This window comes from Coregonus clupeaformis, unplaced genomic scaffold, assembly GCF_020615455.1.
Source record: "Coregonus clupeaformis isolate EN_2021a unplaced genomic scaffold, ASM2061545v1 scaf0248, whole genome shotgun sequence".
Taxonomy (NCBI): Eukaryota; Metazoa; Chordata; class Actinopteri; order Salmoniformes; family Salmonidae; genus Coregonus; species Coregonus clupeaformis.
This window is the reverse complement of record NW_025533703.1, coordinates 231775-244628: the sequence shown is the minus strand read 5'-3', so window position 1 is coordinate 244628 and position 12854 is coordinate 231775. Positions and strand designations below refer to the sequence as shown.

Genomic DNA, 12854 nt, shown 5'->3' with positions numbered 1-12854 from the left:
TTGGTGGTCTTTCTCTGGTCTGTAGCAGGTATGGTCTCATTCTTATATTTTAGTTGCTCTGTTTAACAATCTACAGACATTTCTAAAAGGATAAGAATCATAATATTATTCTGGTGTGTTCTGTTAGGTGTCTCCACTTCACTTTAAATAGTTATCTTTCACACCTCACTGAGTGATGCTTATCTGTGGTTTCCATTCACGCTCAACTCAACGTCTACGGCAACAAATTGTGGACAAACCCTACTGTTAGTGTGAGCCAAAAGACCTTGACTTAATTCTGACACCATTGTGTTGTGTGACTGTGTTTCAGTGGTACTGGGTCAGAATGGCCGGAGTGTGAGCTAAACCAAGAATAGTATCTGTACCTTGAAGGGGTCAACAGTGGAGCTGTCCTGCTCCTACACATATCCCAGAGGTTATACAGTCACGACAACCAAATGGTATAAATGGAAGAATTCGATCTGGACTGAAATCCAAGATAAATATGAGGATCGTATAGAGTACCGTGGGAACAAGGAGAATGACTGCACCCTGAGAATCACAGACCTGAGAGAAGAGGACTCAGCTGAGTACAAGTTCATATTCAACACACATACATCAAGATGGGGATACAGCTTGACTGGAACAACTCTGACTGTCACAGGTTACACTGAACAAATGATCATGTTTATACATACATTTCTATGTGATGTTTAATTATAATAATTTTATCCATAATACTTGATTGATTTAAGTATCTTGTTGTCATTTCCCCTGTATTCAGACCTGCAGGTGGAGGTGACTCTTGCCACAGAGGCAGGAAGGAGGACCCTGACCTGTACCACCACCTGTACTCTGAGTGACAACCCCAACCCCACCTTCATCTGGTACAAGAACGGACAACATCTAGATGAGAGCACCTACAAGGTCAAATACTCAGTCTCCAGTAACTATGAAGACAGCTACTCCTGTGCTGTAAAAGGCCATGAGGATCTCCGGTCTCCTGCAGTCTGTGAGTGTGGATTAAACCCTGACAAAGCCTGTAAGCTGAAAAGTTACTACAATATTTCCAAAGTGGAACTTGCTATTGATATATTCTTGGCAAGAAACATTTAGAAAATAAAATAAATGAAATAACAAAAATCTTTATGTTTCAGGCATTCAGAGTCAGGAAATACAGTATAATGTACTCATCTGATTCCATTATATTTCAGGTGTCCAGGGTCAGGACTGCAACAGAGTGACTTACACCAAGAGGAGAATCTGTGTCTTGAAGGGGTCATCAGTGGACATATCATGTACTTATGGCAGCGGTTATGATACCGTCACATCATCACTCTGGTTTAGTCCTAAACAGAGTGCTAGGTGGAGTGATAAGTTGATCCCTGAGGACATAACCACAGACCCAGGGTATGCAGGTCGTGTGGAGTATGGTGGAGAGAAGGAGAGAGGTCACTCCACCCTGAGAATCACAGATCTGAGAGAAGAGGACTCAGCTGAGTACAAGTTCATATTCAACACACATACATCAAGATGGGGATACAGCTTCACTGGAACAACTCTGACTGTCACAGGTTACACTGAACAAATGATCATGTTTATACATACATTTCTATGTGATGTTTAATTATAATTATTTTATCCATAATACTTGATTGATTTAAGTATCTTGTTGTCATTTCCCCTGTATTCAGACCTGCAGGTGGAGGTGACTCTTGCCACAGAGGCAGGAAGGAGGACCCTGACCTGTATCACCACCTGTACTCTGACTGACAACCCCAACCCCACCTTCATCTTGTACAAGAACGGACAACATCTAGATGAGAGCACCTACAAGGTCAAATACTCAGTCTCCAGTAACTATGAAGACAGCTACTCCTGTGCTGTAAAAGGCCATGAGGATCTCCGGTCTCCTGCAGTCTGTGAGTGTGGATTAAACCCTGACAAAGCCTGTAAACTGAAAAGTTGGTGATGACTTGTTAAATGCTCAGAAACTTCCATTTACATTTACTGTTGAAGTAAACTACAATATTTCCAAAGTGGAACTTGCTATTGATATATTCTTGGCAAGAAACATTTAGAAAATAAAATATATGAAATAACAAAAATCTTTATGTTTCAGGCATTCAGAGTCAGGAAATACAGTATAATGTACTCATCTGATTCCATTATATTTCAGGTGTCCAGGGTCAGGACTGCAACAGAGTGACTTACACCAAGAGGAGAATCTGTGCCTTGAAGAGGACAACAGTGGACATATCCTGCTCTTACACATATCCCAGTTATCATGAGATCAAAAAAGCTGTCTGGTTTACTAAATGGTCTGGTATGGATGCTGAAGATCTGAGCTCAGTGCCAGGGTATGAGGGTCATATTGAGTACCTTGGGGATAAGAAGAGAGACTGTACCCTGAGAATCACAGACCTGAGATTGAGTGACTCTGCTGGATACATGTTCAGATTCATAACATCCGGAGGAAAGTTTGCTGGCTCACCTGTCTCCCTGACTGTCACAGGTAATCTGTCACACATCACACATATATTACTGTAATGACCTTATTAAGGGCAGTCATACAGACACAGTAGTGGAATGTGACAGAAGAAAAACAAATCTAGTATATCATATAAGAGGACATACAGTGGGGAAAAAAAGTATTTAGCCAGCCACCAATTGTGCAAGTTCTCCCACTTAAAAAGATGAGAGAGGCCTGTAATTTTCATCATAGGTACACGTCAACTATGACAGACAAAATGAGAGAAAAAAATTCCAGAAAATCACATTGTAGGATTTTTTATGAATTTATTTGCAAATTATGGTGGAAAATAATTATTCGGTCAATAACAAAAGTTTCTCAATACTTTGTTATATACCCTTTGTTGGCAATGACACAGGTCAAACTTTTTCTGTAAGTCTTCACAAGGTTTTCACACACAGTTGCTGGTATTTTGGCCCATTCCTCCATGCAGATCTCCTCTAGAGCAGTGATGTTTTGGGGCTGTCGCTGGGCAACACGGACTTTCAACTGCCTCCAAAGATTTTCTATGGGGTTGAGATCTGGAGACTGGCTAGGCCACTCCAGGACCTTGAAATGCTTCTTACGAAGCCACTCCTTCATTGCCCGGGCGGTGTGTTTGGGATCATTGTCATGCTGAAAGACCCAGCCACGTTTCATCTTCAATGCCCTTGCTGATGGAAGGAGGTTTTCACTCAAAATCTCACGATACATGGCCCCATTCATTCTTTCCTTTACACGGATCAGTCGTCCTGGTCCCTTTGCAGAAAAACAGCCCCAAAGCATGATGTTTCCACCCCCATGCTTCACAGTAGGTATGGTGTTCTTTGGATGCAACTCAGCATTCTTTGTCCTCCAAACACGACGAGTTGAGTTTTTACCAAAAAGTTATATTTTCGTTTCATCTGACATTCTCCCAATCCTTTTCTGGATCATCCAAATGCACTCTAGCAAACTTCAGACGGGCCTGGACATGTACTGGCTTAAGCAGGGGGACACGTCTGGCACTGCAGGATTTGAGTCCCTGGCGGCGTAGTGTGTTACTGATGGTAGGCTTTGTTACTTTGGTCCCAGCTCTCTGCAGGTCATTCACTAGGTCCCCCCCGTGTGGTTCTGGGATTTTTTCTCACCGATCTTGTGATCATTTTGACCCCACGGGGTGAGATCTTGCGTGGAGCCCCAGATCGAGGGAGATTATCAGTGGTCTTGTATGTCTTCCATTTCCTAATAATTGCTCCCACAGTTGATTTCTTCAAACCAAGCTGCTTACCTATTGCAGATTCAGTCTTCCCAGCCTGGTGCAGGTCTAGAATTTTGTTTCTGTTGTCCTTTGACAGCTCTTTGGTCTTAGCCATAGTGGAGTTTGGAGTGTGACTGTTTGAGGTTGTGGACAGGTGTCTTTTATACTGATAACAAGTTCAAACAGGTGCCATTAATACAGGTAACGAGTGGAGGACAGAGGAGCCTCTTAAAGAAGAAGTTACAGGTCTGTGAGAGCCAGAAATCTTGCTTGTTTGTAGGTGACCAAATACTTATTTTCCACCATAATTTGCAAATAAATTCATAAAAAATCATACAATGTGATTTTTTTCCTCAATTTGTCTGTCATAGTTGACGTGTACCTATGATGAAAATTACAGGCCTCTCTCATCTTTTTAAGTGGGAGAACTTGCACAATTGGTGGCTGACTAAATACTTTTTTCCCCCACTGTATATAGGAGGAGACTAATGATGTGTTTCCTTTTTCTCTAGATGTTGTGTTGGAGATGGATCCTACATCTGTGTTAGAGGGGGAGAATGTCACACTGACATGTAGAACCAAATGTACACTGGACACCATCACAGCCTACAGTTGGTATAAGAATGGACAGCCTATACCAAACAGCAACACCTACTCTCCTGTCTATAGCCTATTCTCAGTCAGCAGTGAGGATGCAGGCAGATACTCCTGTGATGTAGAAGGCCATGATGATCTCCGCTCTCCTGAAGAGACTCTCAATGTCAGATGTAAGTACATGGGGTTTAAATCTTTAGTTTGCTATATTAACATTGTAGTGACAGATATTAGCTCCACTTGCTACTTGAATTGATCATCTTCAATAAGAGGGTGAATCTAAATGTAATTGTGTGGAAAAGTACAATTATGGAAAGTTTATATAATATTTTTTTTACATCAGATGGACCAAAGAACACCTCAGTGTCAGCCAGTCCCTCTGGTGAAATAGTGGAGGGCAGATCAGTGACTCTGACCTGCAGCAGTGATGCCAACCCACCTGTGGACAAATACACCTGGTACAAGAAGAACATAACCTCACCAAAAGCATCAGGACAGAGTTACAACATCACTAACATCAGCTCTGAGGAAAGTGGAGAATACTACTGTGAGGCTGAGAATAAATATGGACGTCTCAACTCTTCTGTGTTTGTGGACGTTCAGTGTAAGTTCACCGAACCATCTCCTCTTTTGATCAGAGAATCATGCACATGATCTCTTGGAACCTTACATGTTATGTGAGTTGATTATTTTCTGTCACCTTCAACACCAGATGGCCCAAAGAACACCTCAGTGTCAGTCAGTCCCTCTGGTGAAATAGTGGAGGGCATTTCAGTGACTCTGACCTGCAGCAGTGATGCCAACCCACCTGTGGACAAATACATCTGGTACAAGAAGAACATAACCTCACCAAAAGCATCAGGACAGAGTTACAACATCACTAACATCAGCTCTGAGGAAAGTGGAGAATACTACTGTGAGGCCCGGAATAAAATAGCATCTAAGAACTCTAAAGCTCTGATGATCATTGTAGCAGGTCAAGATTCATCTTCAATACTTCAATACAAAACTACATGTTTCAATTTAATCTTAATCATTATACTTTGGATTATTACTCCTTAGTTTATAACTATACATTGTGTTATAAGATCCCTTAACAAGTATTGCATTAATGTACTGTATTTAAGTTTATTTTTAGTTTATTATATCATGCCATGTACTCACATCATCCATATTATATTACAGGGAAACAAACCTCAGTTATGACTACAGCTGTTGGAATCATAGTTGTTGTTCTGGTTCTCATCCTCTGTCTCTCTGGACTCATGTGGTTCAGGTGAGTGAAAATTCATATTTTTATGTTGTTTATTTTTTTAATGTAGCACTCTGATTTGTTGTTAACTTCATTAATTAATTAATTAATGTGCAAAACAGGAAGAAGTCCTCCAAATCCACCTCTGACACGAGAGACACAAGAGACACAGCAGACAATGGACAGGTGAGTCTGTTGGAATCAGACGATGACTGTGATGCCTGTGTATTGCTTTGTGGAACATTTCCACTCCTCATGTTGTCTGTCCTCTTTCTCCATCAGGGAGACTCTAGTCCAGTGTATGACAACATCTCAAGCATGATCATGACCCCTACTGCAACACAGACAGCAGCCACCGTAGACCAGGATGATGTTCACTACGCCAGCGTCCACTTCTCTCACTCCAAAAACCAGGAAGTCCCACTGTACTCAACCATCCAGAAACAGAAACAAGACGAAGATGTCCAATACGCTGTTGTGCAATTGAATCGCCCCAGTTCTGCCACCAAGTGAGCATATTCTGCCATTACAGCAACATAGAACCAATACTAGAACATTGGAAACACACAGCATTTAAGGATACGTTTGTTTGTTTACAACCAAATCTGGATGTCGAGGGGGTGGGAAAGTAGATTCTTATTTACTGCATTTCTATACAATTAAAACACTTTAAAATGTTATTTGGAAAACAGCAAAAACAAGAAAAAATGACCCCAGCCGTTATCACCTTGGCTGCTGTAGGTTCATTCACCTCAGTCCATCTACAAACACATAGCCTATTAGCTATACAGTTGTAATGTTATACCCCTGAAAGGGAGGAAATATGGGAGATGATTCACACTGACACGCAGCATCAGCAACAAAACAAAAACGTGTGACATTTTTATAACTGTATTGTTCGCATGTTGATAGCATTTTAATGTATGCCTATAGGGAAGATAGGCCAAGTGGAGATCAAGAAAATAACCGTTCTGAGCTTCGACCAACGCTGGGAGCAATATTTAGATGTTGATCCGTAATTAATTTTCTTTACTGTGTACAGAATTTGTATTAGGCTATTATTATTATTATTTCCAAATTATAAAAACATTAACGACCTCTGTGTCCTCAAACGTAGTAACGGCCATGTGCTCATTGGAGGAGTAGACAATGATGATGTCATGAGTGATGCATATTGTGCATTCATGCCTCAACACCAGAAACAGGAAGAGGAAGTGCAATAAACTGCTGTGAAATGGAACCGCCCCACTGCTGCCATATTCTGCATATTCTGCAATAAGGTCATTCATATGCTGCTGTTTATTGTAGATATCATCAATAGGCAAAATAGTTGACCCCTAGTGACCACTACTGATGTCATTTCCTTAAACTATGGACCCAACAATGGACATCTCAAGACAATTATTATGACATGTCTATAATGAGGGAGTGATGTGATGATGGTTTTGATGAACAGTTCGGATGAGTTCCAAATGGCACCCTATTTCCTATTTAGTCCACTACTTTTATTCTGAGCCCATAGGCCCTGGTGAAAGATAGTGCTTTATAAAGGGTATAGGGTGCCACCATTTGGAACACAACTTTTGTTTCATTTTTGTTTCTCTCTCTTCAGACCCGCAGCACAAGCAGCTGAGGAGGACCCCTCTGTTTTCTACAGTACAGTCAACAAACCCAGAACCAGGAAGACCTGAACACAACAAACCCAGAACCAGGAAGACCTGAACATAACAAAACAAGAACCAAGTAGACCTGAACACAACAAACCCAGAACCAAGAAGACCTGAACACAACAAACCCAGAACCAAGAAGACCTGAACACAACAAGTTTCACAAAAACCTTGTAGTGTACAGCGCATTCGGAAAGTATTCAGACCCCTTGACTTTGTCCACATTTTTGTTACAGCCTTATTCTAAAATGTATTAAATAAAAATAATAAATACATCTACACACAATACCCCATAATGACAAAGTGAAAACAGGTTTTCAGTCATTTTTGCAAATGTATTAAAAATAAAAACAGAAATACCTTATTTACATAAGTATTCAGACGCTTTGCTATGAGACTAGAAATGGAGCTCAGGTGCATCCTGTTTCCATTGATCATACTTGAGATGTTTCTACAATGTGATGGAGTCCAAAACTAGGCCTCACACCTCTATTCTCCTACTATCATATTGCTATCAGATCCAGAATGTTTTCCATAGCTTTAACTTTTGAGTAAATGTGGAGTTGAATTCTCTTTCCTTGTAATGATAATGATGTATATTGATGATAAATGGGATAGATTATGCTTCTGCTATTTTTCTATGGGGTTTTGACATTTCCAGATTTTTTAATTACCTAATGTACTTTTCTCAGTGACTGATAATGATAACATTGATAACAGCTTTTTAATGTGTACAATCTTGGACCAAGTTTATCTTGATGTGTTAAAATGATTTACTTTGTATTGCTGTCAGACATTATTGAGCAATGGCATTCATGAGAAGGAATATTAATACCATAATCACGCTTGTTTTATTGTAAAATTATGCATTATTACCTATTTTAGATGAAGTGTTATTCAGTGTAATGTATGCATCATGTTGTAAATAAGCTCAAAGCTAAAGACAATACATACTAAAGTTTTTTCTTTTAAATATTGCAGGTTATCCTGTCATTCTATATCATCTGTTACCTTAAAATAAAACAAAAAAGAAACAGAAGTTAAACATCTTTCCACAGTACTGTAGAAAGTTATTATAATATCGTATGACATCATTGGTTGTCAAGCATGTAAATGTGGCCGCGTTCGACATTGCAGCCGACTTTAAAGTCGAGACTGACTGATCTACAAATAATATGAAGTAGTTATTTATCATGCAAGGTGATTTGTAGATCAGTCAGTCAGTCACAATTTACCCATGACACGTCACAGTTTCGATGCTCTTGAATACAGCCTCTGTGAATGAGGAAGCAAGCCATCTGTGAATCAGCGTCTTGGTCCCTGACATAGAGTTGGATAGAGGGCACAGCTTGGCATCTTTTCATGCTGGCTTCTGTTACAACATCGGCAGCACATTTGAGGGCTATCTCCATTTTAAAGTTGTCAATTTCTTCTTGTTCAACCTCCATGAGTATAATGACAGTCGATAAACATACTGAAAGGATGCATACAATGTCATGTCAATGCTTAAACAGTCTTTGTAGCTAGTGTGTCTTTTATCCAACTCTATGGTATCTCACTACTTCAAAGTTGTGTCAACCACAGACCTAAAACCTCACAGTCAGTGTCTGTTTCCTTAGACTGCCAGAAAGTTCATCACAAGACCTCTCTCCCCTTCACTCTGTAAGTATGCTTGACAATATCTTAAAATATGTCTATTTTATTATTATATGTCTGTATCCATGAACCATATTCCTCTGTTATGGGCATGGTGATGAGAAGAATATAATATAGTGGGGGGACTTTTTAGAAAATGGCCTGAATTATGAGTAACAGTAAGAGTAAGAATGATGAGTTTATGGGCAGAATTAACCTGAGATACAGTGATGGTGGGTTGTGTTTAGGAGTAGTATTAACCTGAAACACAGTGATGGTGGGTTGTGTTTAGGAGTAGTATTAACATGAGACACAGTGATGGTGGGTTGTGTTTAGGAGTAGTATTAACATGAGACACAGTGATGGTGGGTTGTGTTTAGGAGTAGTATTAACATGAGATACAGTGATGGTGGGTTGTGGTTAGGAGTAGTATTAACCTGAAACACAGTGACAGTAGGTTGTGTTTAGGAGTAGTATTAACATGAGACACAGTGATGGTGGGTTGTGGTTAGGAGTAGTATTAACATGAGACACAGTGATGGTGGGTTGTGTTTAGGAGTAGTATTAACCTGAAACACAGTGATGGTGGGTTGTGTTTAGGAGTAGTATTAACATGAGACACAGTGATGGTGGGTTGTGTTTAGGAATAGTATTAACATGAGATACAGTGATGGTGGGTTGTGTTTAGGAGTAGTATTAACCTGAAACACAGTGATGGTGGGTTGTGTTTAGGAGTAGTATTAACATGAGACACAGTGATGGTGGGTTGTGTTTAGGAGTAGTATTAACATGAGACACAGTGATGGTGGGTTGTGTTTAGGAGTAGTATTAACATGAGACACAGTGATGGTGGGTTGTGTTTAGGAGTAGTATTAACATGAGACACAGTGATGGTGGGTTGTGTTTTTGAGTAGTATTAACATGAGACACAGTGATGGTGTGTTGTGTTTAGGAGTAGTATTAACATGAGACACAGTGATGGTGGGTTGTGTTTAGGAGTAGTATTAACATGAGACACAGTGATGGTGGGTTGTGTTTAGGAGTAGTATTAACATGAAACACAGTGATGGTGGGTTGTGTTTAGGAGTAGTATTAACATGAGACACAGTGATGGTGGGTTGTGTTTAGGAGTAGTATTAACATGAGACACAGTGATGGTGGGTTGTGTTTAGGAGTAGTATTAACATGAGACACAGTGATGGTGGGTTGTGTTTAGGAGTAGTATTAACCTGAAACACAGTGACAGTAGGTTGTGTTTAGGAGTATTTTACATGAGACACAGTGATGGTGGGTTGTGTTTAGGAGTAGTATTAACATGAGACACAGTGATGGTGGGTTGTGTTTAGGAGTAGTATTAACATGAGACACAGTGATGGTGGGTTGTGTTTAGGAGTAGTATTAAGATGAGACACAGTGATGGTGGGTTGTGTTTAGGAGTAGTATTAACATGAGACACAGTGATGGTGGGTTGTGTTTAGGAGTAGTATTAACATGAGACACAGTGATGGTGGGTTGTGTTTAGGAGTAGTATTAACATGAGACACAGTGATGGTGGGTTGTGTTTAGGAGTAGTATTAACCTGAAACACAGTGACAGTAGGTTGTGTTTAGGAGTATTTTACATGAGACACAGTGATGGTGGGTTGTGTTTAGGAGTAGTATTAACATGAGACACAGTGATGGTGGGTTGTGTTTAGGAGTAGTATTAACATGAGACACAGTGATGGTGGGTTGTGTTTAGGAGTAGTATTAAGATGAGACACAGTGATGGTGGGTTGTGTTTAGGAGTAGTATTAACATGAGACACAGTGATGGTGGGTTGTGTTTAGGAGTAGTATTAACATGAGACACAGTGATGGTGAGTTGTGGTTAGGAGTAGTATTAACATGAGACACAGTGATGGTATGTTGTGTTTAGGAGTAGTATTAACATGAGACACAGTGATGGTGGGTTGTGTTTAGGAGTAGTATTAACATGAGACACAGTGATGGTGGGTTGTGTTTAGGAGTAGTATTAACATGAGACACAGTGATGGTGGGTTGTGGTTAGGAGTAGTATTAACATGAGACACAGTGATGGTGGGTTGTGTTTAGGAGTAGTATTAACATGAGACACAGTGATGGTGGGTTGTGGTTTTATTGGTTTAGATCACACTAAGCGTCATTTTCCTGTCCTAACTTCCTGTCCTAGATAGACCAATCAGAGTTCTTTAAAAAGAGATCCTAAACATTACTAGTTAATAGTTATAATATGTAATTATATACTTCTATATATTGACAATATATGCAGTTTATATTCACATTAGGTATCTGGACGACAGGCTACATTACATTATATATAGATAACATGCTACATTAGACTATATATGGATAACATGCTACATTAGACTATATATGGATAACAGATTACATTAGACTATATATGGATATCAGGCTACATTAGACTATATATGGATAACAGGCTACATTAGACTATATATAGATAACAGGCTACATTAGACTATATATGAATAGCATGCTACATTAGACTATATATGGATAACAGAATACATTAGACTATATATGGATAACAGGCTACATTAGACTATATATGGATAACAGGCTACCTTTGACTATTTATGGATAACAGGATACCTTTGACTATATGTGGATAACAGGCTACATTAGACCACATGGATAACAGGCTACATTAGACTATATAGAGATAACAGGCTACATTAGACTATATATCGATAACAGGCTACATCAGACTATATATGGATAACAGGCTACATTAGACTATATATGGATAAAAGGCTACATTAGACTAGATATGGATAACAGGCTACAATAGACTATATATGGATAACAGGCTATATTAGACTATATATGGATAACAGGCTACATTATACTATGTATAGATAACAGGCTACATTTGACTATATATGGATAACATGTTACATTAGACTATACATAGATAGCAGGCTACATTTGACAATATATGGATAACAGGCTACATTAGACTATATATGGATAAAAGGCTACATTAGACTATATATATGGATAACAGGCTACATTAGACTATATATGGATAAAAGGCTACATTAGACTAGATATGGATAACAGGCTACAATATAATATATATGGATAACAGGCTACAATAAACTATATATGGATAACAGGTAACATTAGACTATATATGGAAAACAGGCTACAATATACTATGTATAGATAACAGGCTACATTAGACTATATATGGATAACATGCTACATTAGACTATACATAGATAGCAGGCTACATTTGACAATATATGGATAACAGGCTGCATTAGATTACATATGGATAACAGGCTACATTAGACTATATATGGATAACATGCTACATTAGACTATATATAGATAGCAGGCTACATCAGACTATATATCGATAACAGGCTACATTAGACTATATTGAGAAGAGGTTACATTAGACTATACATAGATAACAGGCTACATTAGACTATGTATGGATAGTAGGCTACATTAGACTATATATAGATAACAGGCTATATTTGACTATATATGGATAACATGCTACCTTTGACTATATACGGATAACAGGCTACATTAGACTACATGGATAACAGGCTACATTAGACTATATATAGATAACAGGCTACATTAGACTATATATGGATAACAGGCTACATTAGACTATGTATGGATAACAGGCTACATTAGACTATATATGGATAACAGGCTACATTAGACTATATATGGATAGCAGGCTAAATTAGATTATATATAGATAACAGGCTACATTTAACTATATATGGATAGCAGGCTACATTAGACTATATATGGATAGCAGGCTACATTAGACTATATATGGATAGCTGAATACATTAGACTATATATGGATAGCAGGCTAGATTAGACTATATATGGATAACATGCCTCATTAGACTATATATAGATAACAGGCTACGTTAGATTATACATAGATAACAGGCTACATT

General features: G+C 38.8%; 1 protein-coding gene across 1 annotated transcript in view; it reads left to right on the top strand.

Moving 5' to 3' along the window:
- Window positions 1-12854, top strand: part of LOC121557164 — a 71686-nt gene that overhangs the window by 18903 nt on the left and 39929 nt on the right. The window contains exons 2-4 of the mRNA XM_045214389.1: window positions 352-643; window positions 764-1021; window positions 1194-1553. Of these exons, the coding sequence (XP_045070324.1) occupies window positions 352-643; window positions 764-1021; window positions 1194-1553 (910 nt within the window). The remainder of the gene's footprint in view (window positions 1-351; window positions 644-763; window positions 1022-1193; window positions 1554-12854) is intronic.